This window comes from Bufo bufo, chromosome 6 (assembly GCF_905171765.1).
Source record: "Bufo bufo chromosome 6, aBufBuf1.1, whole genome shotgun sequence".
In the NCBI taxonomy this organism is placed as follows: domain Eukaryota; kingdom Metazoa; phylum Chordata; class Amphibia; order Anura; family Bufonidae; genus Bufo; species Bufo bufo.
This window is the reverse complement of record NC_053394.1, coordinates 312,616,907-312,641,131: the sequence shown is the minus strand read 5'-3', so window position 1 is coordinate 312,641,131 and position 24,225 is coordinate 312,616,907. Positions and strand designations below refer to the sequence as shown.

At 43.0% G+C, this 24,225-nt stretch overlaps 1 protein-coding gene across 1 annotated transcript in view; it reads left to right on the top strand.

The window, feature by feature from the left end:
- Positions 1-24,225, top strand: part of KCNH4 (potassium voltage-gated channel subfamily H member 4) — a 195,547-nt gene that overhangs the window by 151,089 nt on the left and 20,233 nt on the right. Inside the window, exons 2-13 of the mRNA XM_040435762.1 lie at positions 6,230-6,463; positions 6,562-6,690; positions 6,801-6,928; positions 14,637-14,880; positions 16,896-17,053; positions 17,252-17,459; positions 17,724-17,918; positions 18,172-18,371; positions 18,624-18,873; positions 19,894-20,108; positions 20,307-20,345; positions 21,892-22,259. Coding sequence (XP_040291696.1) covers positions 6,230-6,463; positions 6,562-6,690; positions 6,801-6,928; positions 14,637-14,880; positions 16,896-17,053; positions 17,252-17,459; positions 17,724-17,918; positions 18,172-18,371; positions 18,624-18,873; positions 19,894-20,108; positions 20,307-20,345; positions 21,892-22,259 — 2,368 coding nt within the window. The remainder of the gene's footprint in view (positions 1-6,229; positions 6,464-6,561; positions 6,691-6,800; positions 6,929-14,636; positions 14,881-16,895; positions 17,054-17,251; positions 17,460-17,723; positions 17,919-18,171; positions 18,372-18,623; positions 18,874-19,893; positions 20,109-20,306; positions 20,346-21,891; positions 22,260-24,225) is intronic.

The following is a 24,225-nucleotide window of genomic DNA, read 5'->3' as shown; positions in this document are numbered from 1 at the left end:
GTTCTTAGATCAGGTTAAGATGCCAGTGCTGCCGGACGGGGCTTCGGCCTCTTGAATGCCCCCATTTCCTTGGACGAGCTACAGGCAGCTCTACTCGAGACTAAGGGCTCTTCGGTGCCCGGAGCGGATGGATTGCCTTTTGGCATATATAAGAGTCATGCAGGGGTGCTCCTGCCCGGGCTGCTGCAGGTCCTGAATGAATCTAGCAAATGTGGAAAGCTACCCCCGTCTATGACAGAGGCAACGATCACATTGATTCTTAAGAAAGGGAAAAATGGCAATAGCGTTGAAGATTACCATCCTATATCGCTGCTTAATGCAGATTATAAAGTAATTGCAAAGGTCCTCTCCAACAGGTTAAAAAAAGTAATAACTAGCCTAGTCCACATAGATCAGACAGGGTTTATCCCCGGGCGACAGATCCAGACAAATATACGTCGGACCATTCTTAACATTCAGATTGGAGGGGGGGAGGACCGCTCCATCCTGTCATTGGACGCCGCTAAGGCGTTCGATCGGGTGGAGTGGTCCTTCCTCTGGCGTATCATGTATAAGATGAATCTGGGTCAGGATTTTATTGGATGGGTTAAATTGCTATATAGAGATGCAACAGCCAGAATCAAGGTTAATGGGGTACTTACCCCTGCCGTCTCCCTAAAGCGGGGGACACGACAGGGATGTCCCCTCTCTCCACTCCTCTTTTCAATTTTTATGGAACCCTTCGCCTGCAGGATACGGGCTGAACCCTGTATAGTGGGGTTTGGGGGGAGAGGGACGGATGATAAGATCTGCCTATATGCAGACGATGTGCTGCTCTATCTGAATGACGGATGGAGAAGTGTCCCAGACGTTATGCGGATTGCAGAGGAATTTGGTAGAGTTGCTGGATATGACATAAACTGGACAAAATCTGTTCTTTTCCCTCTGAATCGGATGCCCCCCTTGAATGATCTTAGAGTTAGAATTATTACTCCAACAGACCACCTAGACTATTTAGGGATAAAAATTAGCAACACCATCAGGAACTATAATACACTAAATATCACCCCTTTAGTTGGGAAAATAAGGGAAAAAATAAGAGTATGGCAGAAACTTCCGCTTTCGCAGATTAATAGGATAGCCTTGATTAAAATGGTTTTGCTGCCTTGGATACTGTATACGGTTAGCTCCTGCCCTGCCTGGATTGAAGACAGTGTCTTTAATTTGATTGATCGATTGATAAATGACTTGATATGGGGCAGAAAAAGGGTCCGTATTAAGCTACAATACTTGCGAATGGCGGCAAGTGATGGCGGCCTAGGCCTGCCCCATTTTCAAATCTACTACTTGTGTTCACAACTACAGTGGTGCGTCAATACCGGGGATGGAGTATTATTATCCCATATTTCTGGGCAACTTCAACAGCATACATATAATATATTCAATATACTGGAATCTGGGCTTCTGGAGCGTGCAGATATATGTTGCCCCATTGGGGCCGCGCTGCAGAAGACCTGGAATAAAATCAAGGCACTCATCCAGGCCCCCCAAATTCTGGACTTCTCCCCGCTATGGGATAACCCTGTGCTAACAGAATTCTTGGCACTTAACGAAAATGATTATTGGACTCGAAAAGGTATCACGTTACTTTCACATATATACATGAAAGGGAAAATTAAATTAATAGGGGAACTGTTCCAACACACACCAATAACTGCATTAGAACAATATAGATACTTTCAAGTACAACACGCATTAGCTTGCACACTGAAAAAAATACCTTTTATAGCAGCAACTCAGAGGTTTTTTATTATTTTGTTATAATATAGTAGGGAATAAAGTTAAGATCTCACTAATATATAAGAGATTTATTGAGGAACTCAGCACGGTCACTAAATTTAAAAGTGTAGATAAATGGAAGGTGGATATAGGGGAATGTAACCCTTCACAATGGCGGGAAATATATCAAAATATCAAGAAGGCTTCGCCTTCGAGACAACACCGGTTGACACAATTTAAAATAATACACCGTTTATATGTTACCCCGAGTCTCCTATCTAAAATGTATAGTAACAAGGGACAAGCATTTAGTTGCTTGAAATGCTCTCTGGTAGCCGCTGGGTTTATACATATGCTGTGGGACTGCCCAGTTATTAAGCTCTTTTGGGGTAGTATATTCCAGGCGATGGCGGTACAAAGTGGGAATCACCCCCCCTTAACTATCCAAGCAGTTGTGCTTGGACTTCTCCCTCCCGAGTACAAGAAAAGAACCACCAAAAATGAACAGGCTTATTGGCTGAAGGGATTTTTATTGGCCAAGGTAATAATCATGAGACAATGGGTGAAAGATAGGACGCCATCAATAAATGAATGGCAAAACTCAATGGCACGAATAACAGACTTTGAGGCTATGAAATGGCGCGGGGTGAGCTACGCCATAGAAATGGGAGTATAGATAGATAGCAGGGGGAAGTGGCGAGAGGGGCACACCCTGACTGGAACTGATGTCCCCCCTTTTTCTGTCGATGGGGTTATGGCCAAATACTAAACAAATAAATTGTCGTGCACTCTTAAATAATGAATATCACCATAACAGTCCACATTAAATAGGACTCGACATCTATGAAGGTTTTAAAAATACCCAATAGAGGGGTATGAGCGCCCTAACGCCCCTCGTGGCGGCCGTACCAGGCCAGGTACGCTGGGTGGGGGGATATACGTTTTTTTTTTTTTTTTTTTGGTAGTCAGGGGCAGGGATGGGTTTTGGTCTTGATATATGTGACAGTGTATTGATACTAATCGAGGGAACTTCGAGATTTAGATGCCTCTATATGTATATACGCTGTTTAGTATCGAAGCGATGCATTGTTCTAAATATACCTGTTATATGTACCCATCTGCTGTGACCAGATAACCCTTTTATACTTGTTTTATTAAGAAAACAATAAAGATACAAATATTGAAAAAAAAACTCTCATGTTGTCTGACATAGGGCAGGGGTGTTTCAATGTCGTATAAGGGTACATTCACACACCGTATTTAGGGGTCTGCATCCGTTCCGCAATTTTTCTGAATGGATGCGGACCTGTTCATTTCAATGGGGCTGCAAAAGATGTGCACCATGTGCTGTCCGCATGCGTGTTTCCGTTCCGCAGCCCCGCAAAAAAGATAGAGCATGTATTTTTCTTGTCTGCAATTGCAATATCCATGTATTGCGGATCTGCAATTTGCAGACCGCGAAACACTTACGGTCGTGTGAATGTACCCTAAGGCCTTTTTCACACGTCAGTGAATCATGACTGTGTGCTGTCCATATTCTCCATAGACAGCACACGTACCTATTGACTTTTAATGTGTTTATTTCCACATTGGTGAATCTTCATTAACTGTGGATCAGTGGAAAAACCACGAGGACACGAGCTACTTAGATCCGTGATGTGGATCAAACACACCCATTGAAATCTATGGGTCTGTGAACATGGATGGCATCCGTGTCCTGTCAGTGATTTACTCAGACCATTGGTAGGAGATGTTCAAGAAACAAATTTTTAGCCTAGCAGTGTCCGTGGAATATGGATGGCAAACAACAAACACACGGACGCCTCATGGACATCTTCATGGGTGAACCATTGACCATCTTGTCACGGATGTCATCACGGCCATGGACGTTTGTGAAAGAGGCCTTACTTGTCTTTGCAATCCCTCAGGAAACCATGCAATCCAAGTCCACCTAGACTGATTCTACCCTTCCGACACTAGCGGAACTGCATAGGTTTTTTAACATTGGAGCATAACACGGACATAACAAGTGACCACAGGCCTCACAGACAAAGGGGAATGTCCCATGACTTTTCAATGTACACCATCAGCATCATACTTAATCATGTCTCGAAGCTGTCCCTTTTGTCTTTTCTTCCATTGTTTGACTCCTACAGTATAAATTTTTTAATAGTGAAAATGGACTCCATCACCTTCTGGACTCAATAGCAGCTACTATGCCTTTTACGCATATGTACGTACCCCAAGATGACTTATCAGAAGTCTTGTGTCATAATCACAGACCCACATTTTAGTGAGGAACAGCAAGCTGAAGCTTTCAAACCTCCTTATGTGTCTCATTATAGGCTAGGACCAATTTACGGCCCATGTGTTACTCATCTTATAATAAATTTTTCATTTTATCAGTCTAATTTGCTGAAGTGACATTATAAGGTGACACATACATAACTGTGTGAACCTATTTCTGAAATCCTACATTGCAGCCTTCACACTTATCTAGTGGAAGTGAGCTCCAGAGTTAGAGATGTAGTAATAACTTACTGAACAGCCATCATTTTTATAAAAGGTGCAAACTGTCTGGAGTCAAATATAAAACTGAAGATTTGTTATATTTATACAGTTAGGCACCAATGACCACTGAGTGAAATGCAATGCTTGCACATTTTCTATTCATCTTGTATATCTGTGTTATAATTACTTATTGAACTTCCACCATCCATTTAATCAGAATAATACTGCTTTCCTAGACCGTAGCACATCTAGAAATAAAAAATTTAATAATTTGAAATACTCAAGATTAGTTCTAAATGAAACTCCAGGATTCTTAGGGTATGTTCACACAGGATAGAAATGCTGCCAGAACAGTATGCAGCGGAATACAGAGCACGACAAGTGGAGGAAATCTTAATTTGCTCACAAAAATTGTCTTGCAGAAAGAGCATGGATTTGTTGAAGATTTTCCCCATTGAACTGAAGGGGGTATAAGAAATCCATACTCAAATCAATCCTAGCATTGTGAAATTGGCTGGATAATACAAAATTCATAAGATTTGGCACAGATGTGTCTTGGAGTTTCTTGGTGGATTTTCAGCAGAATTTAGCACGGACAATCTGCAGCATTTACAAAAGCTTTGAAGAGGATGAGAATTGAGAACTCTCATCCACACACAGTGGACAAAACCCACAGAGTAAACTGATTTGCACTGTGGGTTTCAATCCATAGCATGTCATTATGATGCGGGTTCTACCCTCAGCTTTCAACCTTTGCAATGCAAACGTTGAATGCAGTGGAAGACTCGATGCGATCGCAGAAGCAAAGCCACCTTAAAAACCAGCCAATCTCGGACAGTTTTGGGGCAGTGGAAAATCCACAGTGGAAGCACGACATGTCGCCTAAACCGGTCCAGTGTCCAAGGATCCAACCTCTGGTCTGGTAAGCTGAATGCAAGTCTATCCTAACTACAATTATGAGTCCTGCTATTATATTATATTACGTATCATATACAGAAAAATTTATCCGAAAAATTGTATAACCAATAGTACGTGGGCATAATGTCTATGTCCATAGACTTCAATATGTAGTTGGAGCAACATTCCCAAATGATTCCAATGATATTTCGGAGAATTGAAGGCAGCAAAGTTGGAAGCATAGAATTCTCTAAAATACCATTGCATGGTGCAGCATTAAAACTAGTCATACATATTCGATATCTGTCGGCCAAAAGATGGTTCAGCTGACAGCTATCCCTCCTCACTCCCCCATACACACTTGGCTGGCTGAGTGTGTATGCGCTGTCAATGGTGAGAGAAGAGAAAGTCATTGCCAGACACTTCTGAAGGCAATTTATTTTAAAAGGAGTGGATCTGAACCTCCTCTCCCCCTTCATCATCTGTTCGGGAGAGTTAAGGTGTATTTTGATGAGCGGATGGAGCCATGAGCGATTTTCCTTTTTTATGTAAATGTTTCTAACAATTGAGCGATCTGACCAAAAACAGTCGCTCAATATCTCTGAAATCAACCTGTCAGGTTTCTAGAGTGTAAAGCAGGATTCATCACTCCAGAGAAGACATTTTACTGTGTTCATGTCCATAAGTGGTTCTCTAAACCACTCCATAGGACACCTAGCATCTTTTTAGAATGGTCTCACTTTTGTGTGCAGCTCTGAATCAAAAGATCTCCGGACATACCATTTTTGTGTTGATATTGTTTCCAGAGGCTGTTTAGACCACAGTAGTCAGTGTTTCAACTGAGGACGGATGGATGTTACAATATGTGCTCTCACTTCAACACTCAATGGTTCCAACACTTGGTGGTTCCACGATCTAAAGAGCATTATCAAAGCCATTGTTGGTTAAAATTGTATGTTTTTGTCTTGTTTCTTGCAATCAAATTAGCAAGAGTTTATAGCATAGATCTAAAATTCTCTTTACATATCCATTTGCTAAATTTATCTCTTACTATTTTCTACAGACAGCAATTTTCTGCTGGCCAATGCCCAAGTCCAACATGGTTTCCCTATTGTCTACTGCTCTGATGGCTTCTGTGATCTCACCGGTTTTGCTCGCACTGAGGTCATGCAGAAGAACTGTAGTTGCCGTTTCCTTTATGGGGTGGAGACTAGCGATACTGTCCTTGAGGGTATTGAATGCACACTGGATGAGAAGCAGGAGTACCAGGCTGAGGTGTGCTTTTACAAAAAAGATGGTGAGTTTTTTTTTTCTTCTTTTAAGATACCACAAGCAATATTTTATTCATGCCTGTGTCACAGATTTTAACTCCAACAGTATTTTCTTTATAAACAGGAGATCTCTTCTGGTGTCTCTTGGACATTGTTCCCATCAAAAATGAAAAAGGTGAGGTGGTCCTATTTCTTTTTTCATTTAAGGATGTCACAGAGCACAGAATGAGAGCCCCACATGATAAGAAGGATGGTGAGTACAATGGCTAGAAGCCAAGTAGTATTAAAGAAGATACATTCCAGGCAAGGACCTCTTTGCCTTTCTTGTACATACTGAATGCAGTTTCATGACTTTTTTGACAGACAAGCAAAAGAACCGTAGACCTGGTGCTTCACATTTTAGCTCTGCAAGAAGGCAGAGTCGGACCATGCTTTGTCACTTAACAGGTCAAGTCTCTGGACGAAACAAAAGCGACATAAAACTAAACAATGTAAGTATAGAGATCATGCATCGAGCAAAGGTTCAACCTTTTAACCGGAATCTTACGCATGCAAGTTTGACAACCAGTTGGGGGTAACTAGAAGTAAATCTAAATTTTTATGGGCTCATAGGTCTTCTATTTCTAAACTAAAAACTTAGGGAGCAAGATGAGGGATACAAAACAACATTGGACAATTACAACTCCAAATCTGTGCCGTAGGTTAAGTGCCCTGTCATTTACCAAATGCATAGGATAGACTATATGGTTAAAGTGGATGGGGATCTATCTGCTATTGAGTTTAAGGCTAATAGACTAGATAAAGCAGTATTAGGCCAATGGGACATTGAAGAGCATCCGTCACCAGGATCAACCCTATTAATCCAGGCATACTGCCTATCTGTTAAAAACGATTAAAGTTTTAATTTAATTTAAAGAGTTAAATTCTTAAAGGGGTTATCTAGGTAAATATAGGTCATCACATTGGTGGTGGTCATCATTATCACACTGGTGGTGGTCCAAGACCCGGCACCCCCATCGATCAACTGTTTTATTGAGTGACCGCGCTGACCATAGCTCTGGTGAGCGCAGCCAGCTCCCACAGCTTTCCAAGAACAGCGCCATACATTGTATAGTGGCTGTGCTTGCTATTGCAGCTCAGCCTCATTCACTTCATCTAGGTCATGTGATCGATGTACGGTGATGTCACATGGCCCTAGGAAGAGGCCATGGCGGTCATGTCCAGAGGATAGGTCATCAATATAAATTACCTGATATCTCCTTTAATGCAAATGAGAGCTTCAGTGCACAGATGGGATAGTGCACTGAAGCCCTCACTTGCATAAAGGAACTCTGCAACTGATTTTCACAAGACAGGCATCATTGTAATCAGTATGCCTGCTTTAATAGGGTTGATCCTGTTGGCAGATGCTTTTTACGACATGTTATTTTGGCACTGTGTCTTGCTAGTATTAGCACCGCCTAGAAACTGTAGATTTCTGCTCTCTGGTTTCCACTTCTGAAACGGACATTTTCCATTATAAAAGTTAAAGGCTTTGCTCCAGCCATTGTAAGGGTCGAAACATTGTCTGACTGTATGCGTTGCTGGGAACAATAAAAGAATGCAAACAGAGGATGCTATCACTTCTGGCTTTTTTTTTTTTGAGGATTAGAACAATCCCTTTCCATGTTTTGTTTTAAGACATATATAGATTTCAAACAGGAGGGTCCCCTGCTCAAGAACCTCTCTATGATATACAAAATGCACTCCAGCTCTAGTCCCCTGCTCAAGATCCCCTCTATGATATGCAAAATGCACTCCAGCTCTGGTCCCCTGCTCAAGAACCCCTCTATGATATACAAAATGCACTCCAGCTCTGGTCCCCTGCTCAAGAACCTCTCTATGATATACAAAATGCACTCCAGCTCTAGTCCCCTGCTCAAGAACCCCTCTATGATATACAAAATGCACTCCAGCTCTGGTCCCCTGCTCAAGATCCCCTCTATGATATGCAAAATGCACTCCAGCTCTGGTCCCCTGCTCAAGAACCTCTCTATGATATACAAAATGCACTCCAGCTCTAGTCCCCTGCTCAAGATCCCCTCTATGATATGCAAAATGCACTCCAGCTCTGGTCCCCTGCTCAAGAACTCCCCTCAATTAGATACAAAGTGCACTCCCGGCATTTGTCTGGCAGAAAGCCGGTGTTCAAACCGGAAACTGCCCAGATCCCAGTCAGATCCCATTACAGTCAGTGGGGATCCAGTGGTACCAGCGGTGTTCGGTTATGCCGGACACGGCAATTCCGGTATTGCTCGGGCCGGAACAGACTACCAGATGCCCTTTAGAGTAGATGTGACCGTAGCCTCAGAGATATCACGCTAGTCTCTGAACCAATGAGGCAGCGTCATTACTTGGTTTATAGCCGCAGCTCTGAAGAGAGAGAGAGAGCTCCTCTGCTGGAAGAGAAATAGATTTCTGCATGGCAACAGTTAGAAATATCTGTCTGTAAAGAAAGAGGTCTGGAAGCAATGGCAGATCACACAGGACAATGGAGATCTGCCGTTGCCATACAGTGCATGCCTGGGTTGTTGCTGGGCAATAGGGATGAGCGAATCGACTTCGGATGAAATATCCGAAGTCGATTCGCATAAAACTTTGTTCCAATACTGTACGTCTAAGGTCCGTTATTTTAGATGGGGGAAAAAGTCCTGCATGACGGATCAGGAAAATAAACCGTGATGTGAACTCAGCCTTAGAGCTCATGCACATGGCCATTGCCCCACCGTGCCCAGGCAATATGCGGGCACCGGCTGTGTGCACCCCACATCACAGACGCAATCCGGAAGGGCCGGTGTGGTGCTTCCATGGGATTTCACTCCATGCCTCCGCACAGCAAAAAAATAGAACATGTTCTATTTTTTTGTGGTGCGGACGGATCACTGACCTATTCAAGTTGAATGGGTCTGGATCAATCTGAGGTCCCCAATGCACGTAAAACGGCCGTGTGCACGAGCGCTTAGTAATACTTTATCATGAAGAGGTCAGTGGTGTAGATTTCAGACAGTAGCGTCGCTACAGGGGGGCAAGGGGGGGGCAATTGCCCACCCCAGGTCATTTCTTGCCCCCCCTGGTGCCGCCCCTGCTGATTCGCTGAATCGCATTAGTAATCGCAGCCCTCTGCTGCTGCCTGCACCCGGCCAGCCGCCCGCACTACTCAGTGATTAAAGTTAAAGTACACAGAACAGAACACAGATACATACACAGTCAGTCTCAGACGAGAGTCACATGACAGATGGGGGTGGGGGCGGCGTTCAGACCCAGCGGACTCGCGGAGGCAGAGCGTGCAGGGCGGGTTCAGGCTGGGAGTGTGGCAGCCGCAGAGACGAGTTAACGACTTGACGTCGCGGTCGTCAACACGTAAAGCTGCACTGCTGCGTGCCTGCCCGCCCGCGCGAACGGACTTTGCTGCCTAAGCTGCCTTCATGTTCTGCTCTGCTCCTGCGTCACAGCGGCTGTCTAGGCCTGTCTACAGGTGCCCACTGCCTAGGGCTAGGCTCCAGCTTCGGACTGTCAGGAGAGGAGGACACAGTCTGACAGGAGTGGACTCAGTCGACTGTGTCTGTGGCTGCTGTGGCAACTTCCCAACTCTGCCTGCCTACCCTAGAGAAAAGAAAACAAAGTAAGAATAAAAAGTAAAAAAAAAAAAGTATGTACCCCTATACCCCCACTACCTCGCCTCATGGCCTGCCCTCCTGCTTGGCTTGCGCCCAGCCCCTCCTCAACCCTGATACCCCTATAACTTAGGGTTATCAGGGTACATTATACAGGGGTAATATAACTGAGGACCCCTGTATAATGTCCCCTGATAGCACTGAGTCCTCCTCAGTTATATTACCCTTGTATAATGTACCCTGATACCACTTAGTTATAATATTACCCATAATGTCCCCTGACTGATACCCCTCAGTTATATAACTGAGGGTAAACAGGGTACATTATTATACAGGGGTAATATAACTCAGGAGGCCTATCAGGCATTATACGGTTGCAATATAGCTTACATTACCCCTGTATAATGTCCCATGATAGCCCTCCTCAGTTATATTACATTTACCCTTGTATAATGTACCCTGATACCCCTCAGTTATATTACCCCTGTGTAATGTACCCTGATATCCCTTAGTTATATAATATAACTAAGGGGTATCAGGGTGCATTATACAGGGGTAACCTAACTGAGGAGTGCTATCCTATCAGGGACGTAATACAGGGGTAATGTAAGCTATATTACCCCTTTATAATGTCTGATAGCCCTCCTCAGTTATATTACACCCAATGTACCCTGATACCCCTTAATTATATTACCCTAGGGTCAGGAGCGTAGCTGCAGGGGAAGCGGCTGCTTTAGTATTTTTCAGTAGTATGATTAGCTGGTGAAAATTATTAGTGCCCCCCATTTTTGACTGTATCTTCTGTGCCCCCCCCCTATATATTGATCCTTGAGTCGCCACTGATTTCAGACATCATTTATGCCAGGAAACTGGAGTAAATAATGCTGAATGTGCCAGGGATGATGGCTTCGGTCCTCACCTCTCTCCCCTTTCAGAAAGTGGTCAGGGCAACGCAGAAAAATCACTGATGACAACCCCAGGTGTGCGTTGCATTCAGTTCTTGTTAACCCCTTCCTCCCCTACACAGAATATAGTCCTCACACACATCTCTAGAGATTCCAGTAATAAATAGCTGTATGGCATTTAATGCAATTTCTTTCCCCGCTGTCTAGAGAGAGAGAGAGACAGCTATATACTCTAGTTCTACGAATTTACAAGTAGGGATGAATGAATGAAAGATGTCTGAGTTGTTTCTCCTTCACAGAGGAGAATGGAAGCTCCTGAGCATGTTAGTCCACCACCGAATGCAGGAGAAGGTGGACCAGAAGGATAGACAGTAGGGGGCGCTACCAGAGAGGAAAATGTAATGTACATAAAAACATGACAATATTTTTATTGCATGTATATTTGAAATGCAAAGTATTTATTACAAAGTATTATTTTTTTGTGGGATAACCGCTCTTAACATGAGCGTGCAGAATTCATTTTTTTATGTCATATTTTATAATCCTCAGATGCCCCCTGAACACCATCTATAGCAAAGCAGCGGAGCTGGCACACTGTGCCAGACAGATATAGAATTCGGAGCTAACAGATGTTGCTTTGCTAAATAACCTTCGGCAGATCCTATCAGTCTCTCCATTAACCTCTGTTCTCTAATCTGGTCCCACCCGTCTGCTCTGATAAGGCCGTTCTGTATGGGGAAAGCAGGGAAACATGTGGTGCTTTTGTAACCGTCAGATGTATCTACTGCAAAATAAAAAAAAATAAAAAAATACTGAAAAGTCAGTCCAGGCCTAATCAGATTAGAAGAGAAAGTGTAACAGATAAGCAGGATTACGTTACTCAATGTGAAGGATCAAAGTCGCGATTTGATTGGTTGCTGGAGGTATTCAGATCAGGCCGCGCTGACAAAGTGACAGCGAGATGGCAAAGTGTAAGCTCCAGAACTGTTAATTGTGATAAAAATAAAGATAGTCAGTGACATTCTGACCTGCATCAGCTAAAGGCCACAAGAGACACACCACATCACGCTCAGAGAGGCACGCCAATTATCCGATAAACGTCTTTTGTATCCAGATGGATCTTGAATTTCCTTGAATGCCTGTCCTTAAAATAGAACTGGATATTCCAGAATTCTTTTATGTATACTTATGACGCAAAGCTACATTTTTGGGTTTTCCGCGTTATAGATATCGGTGACCTGTGGGGGTCCGACACCCAGCATCCCCACGCATCAGCTGTTTGCAGCATCCGTTGTTGCTGGAGCTAACATACAGAACGGAGCTGGAAGCCTTGCCAGGTTACTGCTGCTCAGTTCCCAATCAGTAATATACCTAAATATCCGGGTGCACAACCTGCAGCGCGCATGCGGCCCCCAGAGCCAAGGTCTACGGCCTCCGTCCTGCTGGACAGAAACACAGCTGTGTCTCTGCCCAGAGCGCTGCACAGCACCTGCAGTCTAGCAGGAGAAGGTTGGGCTCCTCGCTGTCAGGGGAGCCAAGGAAAAGGCAGAAGCGGTTTATCAGCGCTTCTGCCTTCTCCTCCAATAGGTGGCATAGCTCTCAATGAGGACAGAGCTGCAGGGTCAGTGGACCGTGATCAGCTCTGCCTTCTACAAAGCCCCACAGGCTGGTTCCCCTGGATGCCCCAGTGAAAGCGGAAATAATGCAAAAAATAAGTCTCATTGTCTCATAAAAGTTTTTTATGTGGCCTCTAGGGGACAAATTATGTGGAAAAAATATATTAAAAAAATAAATAAAAAAAATATTTAAAAAAAATCGAAAAACACAATAGAATAAAAATATAATAAAATACAAATAAAAAATAAAAAATAAAAAAAAATAAAAAATAAAAAAGTCCTCCTAGGGGACATATTATGTGGCAAAAATATATTTAAAAAAATAATAAAATACAAATAAAAAAATTAAAATAAAAAGGAAAAAAACAATAAAAAAAATAAAGAAATAAAATATTTATAAAATACAAATAATGTAGCAGAAATATATTTAAAAAAATTCAGGCCTGGTCATTAAAGGGTTAACCAATAAGCTCTTTCCCCGCTAGTAAGGCCTCCTGCACACGACTGTGTATGGCTTTTTCAGTGTTTTGCGGTCCATTTTTCACGGATATGTTGTTCCGTTTTTTTGTTTCCGTTGTGTTACCGTTTCGGTTCCGTTTTTCTGTTCTGTTTTTCCGTATGGCATATACAGTATACAGTAATTACATAGAAAAAATTGGGCTGGGCATGAAATTTTCGATAGATTGTTCCGCAAAAACGGAACGGATACGGATGCATTTTATTTGTGGCCCCTTGAAATAGAGCAATATGACAATGCTGCCCTCAGACCAAAAAAGATTGTGCACTCCTGTTCTAAAGCATTTAGAAACAGCCTCCCATTGTTTCCAATAGGATATACGCGCCACAGTTCACACAAGAAATGGCATGTCACTGCTTTGAAGCATATTAGAAGCCAAAATGTTTCCAATAATACTGGTTTGCTGTTTGATGTGTATCCTGCAGATATTTATCCAGCTGAAAAAAGGAATATACCGTAAAAAAAAAATCAAAACAGGTCCATATTTTTCAGCTTAGAATTAGGCTGTGTGGACGTAGACTTAGGCGTCATGGACAGAGCAGGGCTGTGTACACAATGACACGGAGGGTCCCAGCAGCTCTGTACGGCAGAGGAGCGGGCAACCCATGGGCCACCATATGGGGCCTCCATACAAGATCAGATTAAGGGTATGACCACATGGCACGGTAGTGGTCACAGACAGCTGCTTGATATTTAACTAACGAAGACCACACTGTATGAGCAGTGTAAATTCTTAATGGCCGCATGGTATTGCTTACTTAAATATGAGGCAGGTGTGGCCTAACATGACTGCAGCTGGCCATGACCCAACCGGATCACTACCGTGTTGTGTAGGGTTGTCTGGCAATAAATCATTTGTCCCAGATGCCGGCAGCCATGCTCCCCTAAGGGAAAGAGTCATACTTACCTGCTCCCTGGTGATTCGGTCCTGCGTGCTGGCTCCTGCATGTCCACGGTTTGTTTACTTCCTCCCCTGCATGGACATAGTCACCTGCTACACTGCAGCCAATGACTGGCTTCAGCAGGGATGTGTACACAAGAGACACGCCACCACTGAAGCCAGCGGTAAGTATGATTCTTTCCTTAGGAACAGAATGCTGCAGGCATCAAGGAAAAATGATTTATTCCCAGACAACCCATTTAAGGAAATATTCTCCCTGAGAAGCAATGCTTGTCGAGGAGAATTCCTCCATAGTGCAATATCTTTGTACAATGAGCATTCCACTAGATGAAATTGGAACCATATGGAGATAACGTAGCACTGTGGGTATTGTATTATTACTCTGTACAACTCACCATATGTAATAATATGGGACATGGAATTCCACCAGAACTTCTTGGTCCCAGTTTCTACTGTACTTCCACTCATCATTTTGTTGATAGACTGATTTTATAATGAACTGAGAAAACTTCCATCTTAAGGACACACAATGATCTGACCGCCTCCGTAAGCGGAATTATACCGACAAAGCATTTATTCAATCACTCTCTCTTTCTTCTGTTCCCAGAACCTCTTAGATAACAAGCCTTCCCTCCCCGAATACAAAGTAGCATCTGTCCAGAAGCCTCGCTTCATCCTTCTTCATTACAGCATCTTCAAAGCCCTCTGGGACTGGCTTATCCTTTTAGCCACCTTTTACGTAGCTGTCACCGTCCCTTACAATGTCTGCTTCACAGGCCACGATGACAGTGTCTCTGCAGCCCGGAGCACAATTGTCAGTGACATTGCTGTGGAAATGTTATTTATTTTAGGTAAGCGTATGGGGCCACAAAGACATCCTGTCCAGTTGTATGTGTGGGTACACAGCCGCCACTCTGTATGCCTATATCTGTAGCAAATAAAGCTATTGCATTACTGACAAACCATCTCATCTTTGTAGCTGCAATGATGAAAATGTTTTCCTTTAAAGGGAATCTGACAGCAGTTTTGACCCTCAAAACTGCTGACAGCGCTATATAAGTGACAGGGGGAGCAGTGTAAAGCATAACTGGGGTGATGGTCATGTAGGCTGCATGATCGAGAAATACATCACAAGTGCCATGGAGGTGGTCCCTTCATGTCATCACATCTCTGCACTCAACACATCCCCAGTGCAGAGAACTTGGTGTACTGAACACTAAAGGACCACCTCCATGGTGCTCGCAATGGATCTTTCATCCTGCAGACTTCACGACCATCACTCCAGGTATGCTTACACTGCCTCCATCACCTATATAGAGCTGACAGCAGTTTTGAGGGGTCAAAACTGTTGACAGACTCGCTTTAAAAGACTGGAAATTAGTAGTGGACAGGCAATAAATATGCATGAGATTTGACAACCAGCCATGATGCCTGGATGCTAGTGTCAGTGCATGTTACCCACCTGCTCTTCTAACATACCTGCCATTTTATGTCTGTGTAAGCTCATACACTAATCTACTAGTCTCTACTACAGCGTATTGGGGTGGCTAGAAAAAACGAATTTTGGAAAGCCTTTTGAAGGTTTAATAGCCATGTGCACAGAGTCCTTGTAGCTCTGTACTACTGTACATTAGCAATACATTTTTATGGACAGGCTTTGTAGAGATGCACTCTCATCATCAAGTCAATGCAGTACCCAATCACATATATCAGGGAGAACGGAGGATCACACCTTATCAAGATCTAATCTCAGACACAAGTTAATTAACAAAAAATGTCCTAACAATTAAAGGGACAATGAGAGAATTATTATACCCTGCCATAGACAACTAAGCAATTTGTGCAGCCATGTCAACTGATTTGTAATATCATTGGTTATTACTGCGGCCCCACCAGGGTCACAACTCGCCTTGCACCCAGGACAAAAATGTAGTTTGCTGCCCTCGCTTTATATCTAAATATCCTGGCCAAGGCTGATGAACTTGTTGGGCCCATCCTTATACCTAACACTCAGGGCACATGCCACATGATCTCCCCGGCTATACACCTGTCCCAAAGGGATGATATTTGAGAAACAGGATAAAACGATGAGAATGTGGCTGCAGCAAAATTGTTTAAAGGCTATGGACACCTTCGGGGCAATTTTTTTATGATAGCATTTTACTTATTTTTTCAATTGTTCATTACTAAAAATGTTAAGCTGTTTTTGAGTTATAAGGGTGAAAAACTCAGTCTACAAAGTATAACATCTCAGTCTCATTAGCTGATGGCTCATGTGAAGCCTTATCTCCTGACCTCATTAACATTCATTTAAGCAATATTCTTATCAGTTTCAAAAGAATTTAGCTATAATGACTGTTTATGAGGTCAGGAGATCAGAGATAAGGCTTCACATGAACGACAGTCTGTAAATAGACTGATTTTTTAACACTTGTACGTCAAAAACGGCAGAATATTTTTAATAAAGACCAATTTAAAATACGATCATAAAAAAATTGCCCTGGAGGTGTCCATAAAATTTCTGTTAACTTATCCAATCTTAAAAGTTACCCCTAAATGGGTGAAAACAGGAAACAGTAATATACTTAACATACTTGTACCATGTGAAACCTGTGCATGCTGTCTCTGGTGGCAATACCACATCCTGACCAGTGGTTACCTATCACGGTCACATATTGTGTCACATTATCAAAGAGACATAACGTGAAGGGGTTCAGAAACTGTACAAGTTAAAATGGTAATGATTATCACTTGTGATTCTTGACTCCTCTAACTGATGTTTAATACATAGCTTTTTTGCATGTAAGATAATGATCAGTAAAAAAGCAGTTGGTCAATACCTTTTTGTTTCATTCTGCTCTTACAGATATCATTTTAAATTTCCGTACAACTTACGTCAGTCAATCTGGACAAGTGGTGTATAACCCCCGTTCAATCTGCATCCACTACCTCGCCACATGGTTCTTTGTGGACCTTATTGCTGCTTTGCCATTTGATCTTCTCTATGCATTCAATGTCACAGTGGTAAGAAACAAATGTCACCTCGTGGTTTTCTGTATTTCCTGTGAACTCTTCCAAGAGAAAAACAAATCTTTTGGAGGTAGCTAAACAGTAAAAAGCTCTACATGTTGTTATATACAAACTGATTAAATCAGACACGGAAGATTGAGAAATTGATAGACCTGTGTCTGACAGCTTTCTTCTCTTTCATAAAAATGGAAGACATCTCTGGTCCATCTGTTGAAAACCATTCGGTTGCTGAGGCTCCTGAGGTTGCTGCAGAAGCTGGATCGATATTCCCAGTACAGTGCAATGGTGCTAACCCTTCTCATGTCTATGTTTGCTCTCCTGGCTCACTGGATGGCCTGTGTTTGGTACGTGATTGGCCGCAAAGAAATGGAGAGCAATGACCCTGTCACTTGGGATATTGGTAAGAACAGCTACTACAAGGAATAGATTGATAAAGGTCAATTCCCCTTATTATATAAAATAGTTGTTTTTAGTAAATAGCATCATTTCTAAATTTCCCTTTCTCCCTATCTTGTATTGATATGTTGTCATCGTCTCTCAAAGTTACTGAAGGCTTTGTAGACTCCAACTTAGTTTCATATACTGGACATTAAAGACTGCATTGTTTAAGGAAATGAATTGATTACTGGGTACAGTATTGAGTACATATGTTTTTGTCCTGCAGGATGGCTCCATGAATTGGGAAAGCGACTCGAAGTGCCCTACATAAATAATTCAATTGGAGGACCCTCTATTCGTAGTGCTTACATAGCATCCCTCTACTTTACGTTAAGCAGCTTGACTAGTGTGGGCTTTGGCAATGTTTGCGCTAATACCGATGCTGAGAAGATCTTCTCCATCTGTACTATGTTGATAGGAGGTGAGTCTGGATGTGATTTGGTCAAGTTCAATGCTTTCAAATATGGGACCATAGTTCCAAATTAGCAGTCTAGCAGCAACAGCATGGACAAGGACTTTGCTGTGCTACACTACATAGTCTTGTAATCATGTGAGGAGCAAAGTCATTTGTCACCACTCAGTGGTGATCCTCAAAGAAACCAAGAGATCGCAGTACCTTGGAGGATATTAGGTTACTACTGTAATCACCAGTGGTGTTGTATTGTTTCTTACAGCTCTAATGCATGCTGTGGTTTTTGGCAATGTGACAGCCATCATCCAACGAATGTATTCTCGACGCTCCCTGTACCATACACGTATGAAGGATCTCAAGGATTTTATCCGAGTTCACCGCTTGCCCCAGCAGCTTAAACAACGTATGTTGGAGTACTTTCAGACAACCTGGTCTGTCAACAATGGCATTGATGCAAATGAGGTAGGGAACATAATGTTACTTCAAATTGCTTCATTCTACCTTCTATCTATAAAGTAATCCTTCAACATGGCTTCTTGTGATTTAATATTAAGAGTGATTTTTGTCCAGCTACCCATCTTGGCCATTTTGAGTCCATTGCATTTATATATTCTCTTGTATAGGCAACTTCCACTGTGAGTCACACAATGAGAGATACAGTAAGTCATCTTTCATTTTAGATCTCTAGCATTTGATGTCCTTTATTTCTTCCAGCTGCTAAAAGATTTTCCAGATGAGTTACGTGCTGATATAGCAATGCACCTCAATAAGGACATCTTGCAGTTACCTGTTTTTGAGACAGCCAGTCGGGGATGTCTGCGTGCCCTATCGCTGCACATCAAAACTTCCTTCTGTGCCCCTGGGGAGTACCTTCTACGACAAGGAGATGCTCTGCAAGCCAATTATTTTGTATGTTCAGGGTCTCTGGAAGTCTTGAAGGACAATATGGTACTGGCTATTCTTGGTGAGTACTACTTGTACTATCACAATTGCAGAGCTAACAGTTAAAAGGGCACCAGCTGATCCCACAGAGATAGACCTGTTATCTCTTTAAATAATAAGATGACCTTTAAACTACAGTGTTTCTCTGCTTAGAGTCACACAAAGATGCCTTCTAGAGTATGTTTCTTGAGGGCCCTTTACATGGGTTGATTCTCAGGACAGATGATCGCTAACAAGCGTTCATGGACACACTCGTTAGCGATTATCTTGCAGTGTAAATGTTCTACTGATGACTCGATGAACGAGTGAAACGCACATTCATTGGGTAATCACATCATTGATGTAGTGACAAAAATTGACGTTTGCTGGAATACTGTGGAGGAGATTGCTGCACGTAAATGCAGCACTCTCCTTCACTGACGAGCAGGCGACTGCCGAGAAGGAACGATTCCTTCCCGACAATCGCCTGCAAAATTGACCAATGTAAATGGACCTTCAAGGGGTTATCCAACCCCTATAATGACCCCCTCTAATGCCTGGGCACCTAATATAGCTTATACTTACCACGCTTCACGGCACCCACGGCGTTTCTAATCCCTGCATGGCCGTCGCTGCCTCTCTGGCGATGGGGGGGGGGGGTATTAGCCAATGGGGACAAGCCTCCCTAGGGTCACCCGCAATGTTAGGGAGGCTTGTCCCCACAGCAGCCTGCTATTGGCTGCCCCCCCACCCCACGTCGCCGGATGTTTTGATCCGCGCGATGGGGAGATGCAGCGGTGGCTGTGTAGGGATCAGAAGTGACACGGGTGCCGGGGAGCGGGGTAATTATTATCTAAATGAGGGACCCGGGCATTAGGCAGGTCATTATTACATTACAGGCCTAGAGGGCCCTTTACACTGACCCATTCTTGTCCAATTATCAACAAAACCTGCAGTGCCCATGTACCATACTTTTGTCTACAGTCATATTTTCCTTTACTACAATGTATATAAACTATGTCAGAATATTACAATGTGTGTTCTCTTGCTTTCCATATGTTAGGGAAAGGAGATCTCATTGGTGCCGACAACTCCAACAAGGACCAGGTGATCAAAACGAATGCCGATGTGAAAGCCCTGACCTACTGTGATCTGCAATATCTCAGCCTTCGAGGACTCCTGGAGGTGTTAGAACTTTACCCAGAGTATTCCAGCAAATTCATGGCAGACATTCACCATGACCTGACATTTAACTTGCGTGAAGGCAGTGAGACAGATGTAAGAAGCATATTAAAATATAAGATCATTAACTGAATTCTAAATCTATTTGTGACGAGGCATTTCTACTTGTGTAGCCAATTCAACCATTTGAAGCCAACACTATGAAAGAAACTGAAGTGGAATGCCTTTGTGTTTTATTTCTTATTTTATCCATGTTATCTGTCACTAAACAGCAGGGTTTCTGTTTGATTCTAGGGATTCTACAGGTTCTCCCGATCACCACGGCTATCACAGGTAATGCATCCTTTCAGCTATCTGTTGCATTTCTGGATATTTTTTCTTACTTATTCTGTACTGATCCTGAGTTACATTGTGCTACTTGCAAAAATGTACTCGAAATTGAGCTCTTCTGGTTTTTGGTTAGCTGCAACCCCTGATGGTTCAGTATCTGCATACAGCATGATCTGGTGATCTACATCCTGAAAGGGAACCTGTCATCAATTTTATTCTGCCGTTAGTATGGACAGCATAAAGAAGAGACAGGTGAGTTGATTTCAGCGGTCTGTCATTTATAAGTTAAAAGTAAGTGGTTGCCGAGAACCAACATCACAATCATTGCAGACCGGGCCTGGAAAAGAGTCACGGCCACCTGAGAAGAGTCATGGTTATTCATGAATTCCTGCTCTCCCTGCCGATGACTGACAGGCTTCTACCTAGTCTTCTCCCTTTCCCTCTAGGAGAAAACTGCCAACCATCAGCAGATGGGTGAGAGAGCAGGAGATTAGGAATAACCAGGACTCTTCTCAGGTAGATGTGACTCTTTTCCAGGCCCGGGCTGCAATGATTATGATGCTGGTTCTCGGCAACCACTCACTATTAGCTGATGAGTGACACACAGCTGAAATCAGCATTTCTGTCACTATTTTATGCTGCCCTCAGTGAGGTCAGCATAAAGTTAATGACAGGTTACCTTTAAATAATGGTGCAAAATAAGAAAATGAGTAATATTCACCTTTATCAATTGTGAGGCTTCAGTTCCTTGATGGATTCTTCTTCATAGGCCCCTGGACACATAGGATCTCACCATTCAGCCAATTACTGGCTGAGACAGACAAACTCTTTAAGCTAGCCATAAATATACACTAGATTTAATCCAAAGGCTAGTTCTAAATTATTTCATTCAGCTTCATCTAATTTCTACTTAAGGCCAACAGCTATCTCCACCAACACTATTCCAATGCATATAGGCAGCTTTGGAGTTTTTACCAGGCTCTTTAAAGTAGTTTGATGTTGGCATAAAACACAGCTCTGAGGATGCAAAGCATTTTAGGATCTCAGCTAAGTTGCTAGATAGAATTGGATCTGTCAAGGTGGAGACTGATCTCCAATGGTAACCACCAGGAATCTGAATGCAATTCTGGTTTTGAATAAGATATGATGTCACCAGGGGTGCATCTAGCCTTTCTGCTGCCTGAGGCGAAAACTGAAATTACGCCCCCCTCCCATGCCAAATTCTCAACCTAACCCCTCCCTTCAGCCCTACTGTTAAAGACATACTTGGAAAACTTTACATATAGTGCTACAAAACATACTGGTTAATATAGCGATACAGTTGAATATGCAGAGATGAACACTCACACAATGAAAGCCCAAGGCCTTTCCATTAACCCCCAATTGTCCCTACCTGGTGCTGTCTGAGGCAATGGCCTCACCTCGCCTCATTGGCGGTGCACCCCTGGATGTCCCTGTCCAATAAAGTTGTCATATAGCATTCAGGCTTTATATTTTAAGAATTCCATTATGTCAATCATTACAAATGTCATTTAAATTAATTTTTCAGCCTCGTCCAGAATCTAGCACCGCATCTGATAAAAAGTTATCATCAATTCTTGAAGACAATGATGAAACGGATGACTTCTTCCGCCACTCTCCTGCTACTATGACACGTAGGAAGCTTTTGCTTCCAAACCTCAATAGCCCTGTGCGCCGTGGTTCTCTTAGCAGTCTCCTTGGTGACGATCTGAGGCAATTCCATGCCTTTCGTCGTAACTGTCGGTCTCCAGCACGTAACAGTCGAGGTAGAAGTCCTTCACCTCAGTGTCGCAAGGCAGAGAAAGTGCATGAAACGGAGAATGTTGGCTCAAAAAAGCCAGCCAATCTTCTCATTCCATCTCTCAACACATATGGTCCACCAGATCTTAGCCCGCGGTGAGTTCAGTGAACCCATCTGTTCTTTACTTGTATGTATATTATAGGTTTGAGAATAAGTTGTCATAACTAGGATTTTTATAGATTTGCAAAATATGCAAGTAGCAGACAATTGAATTTCGTGCAATTACGTGTTAGCTTGGATGCTTGGAAAAACATTTACAGATGTAGCCACCATTGTGGCTGAAGTTTATCTGAAGTTAATCGGTCCCCAAAAAAACGGATGTAACATGGACCGTCACACGGACATCATCCATATTTTGCAGACTACAAAATACATATGGTCATGTACATGAGGTCTTATACAACAAATTGCTTATGTCAAAATAATGCTGGCTACATCTGTAGCATTAGAATTAATATAACCTTCCAGCTTTTTTTTATCATGGTAAGCCTTCAATGTGTGATCAATGGGGCACCAGGACCACCACCAATACGCTGAGAGGAGAATGACACAGCCTCTTCAATGTCAATCCAGGCACAGCAGTGCATAAATACATAAGGCTGTGCCTGGTACTACAGCTAAAGCCTCGTTCACATCACTGCTTGTGGATCTGGCAGGCTGTTCGTCTACTTTATCGCTGGATCCTCATTGACTGCAATGGAGTCCGGCGGTTATCCAGGTGATTTCCAGCAAAAATGGCAGGTTTCAGCCGAAAGAAATACGTTGCATGCAGCGGTTTATGTTAAGGCATTTTTACTGGAAATCAGCCGGATCACCACTAGACCTCGCTGCAGTCAATGGGGATACGGGGGTGAAGTAGAGGATCCAGCAGGCTGCTCTGTGCCAAAACAGCCTGCCGGATCCACAAACTGAGATGTGAACGAAGACTAAGTCCTTTTCATATTTTAATGAGGCTCAGCTGCAGTACCATGCAGTACATATGCAGGGGTGTAGCTAAAGGCTCATGGGCCCTGGTGCAAGAGTTCAGCTTGGCCCCCTTATCTCAGTGCTTTGTGGCCAGGGGCAGGGGCCAAGCTGAACTTCGTGCTGCCTGAGGCAAAAATTAAAACGGTATCCCCCATGCCAAATTCTTGACCTAACCCCTTCCCTCCAGTCAGAGGTGTAACTTGACTGGCATGCACTTTCTAAAATACCGGTGTCTACTTATGTGGCACAAGGGTTTTTGAGCCCCCTCAAGGTCCTGGGCCCGGAAGCAGCTTCTACCTCTGCATCCCCTATAGCTATGCCCCTGGTTATATGTTTGGAAATGCTGCTGTGCTTGGATAAACACTGAAGGGGCTTGAGACCCCCAGTAATTACACATTAAAGGCGTATTTAAAAATAGGCCATCAATGTGTGGTTAGTCAAAGCATAACCCCCTTATAGGGATATTCCGGATAGAGATTCGTTATTCCCTAGGCACTGAATACAGGATAAGGCCTCTTGCACACAAACTTATTTTTTTCTGTTTACGTTCCGTTTTGCGCGTTCCATATACAGACCGTATACGGAACCATCCATTCATCGTTTCCGTATTTCCATTTTTCCGTTCTGTTCAAAGATAGAACATGTCTTATTATTGTCCGCATAACGGACAAGGATAGTGCTGTTCTATCAGGGGCCAACTGTTCCGTTCCGCAAAAAACGAAATGCACACGGACATCATCCGTATTTTTTGCGGATCTGTTTTTTGCAGACCACTAAATACTGAAAAAGCCATACGGTTGTGTGCAAGAGGCCTAACTGTTGGTTTGGTACTGTACTGTTTCCATAACTCCCGTACAAGTGAATTGAAAATACAAAAATGTAGCATAGAAAGCTATGTTTTTTCCGCATTTCACAAGTTAGGGCCAGTTCATACGGAGTTTTTCGTTTTGGCACTTTTGCTCCTCAAAATCCGCTTAAAAAAACACCTAAAAAAGCCTCCCATTCATTTCAATCAGAAACAGCACTTACTTTTATTTCCACGTGCCAGCATGCCCTATCTCGGGGTGGAATCTGCACTGAATCTCTCACTTGGGA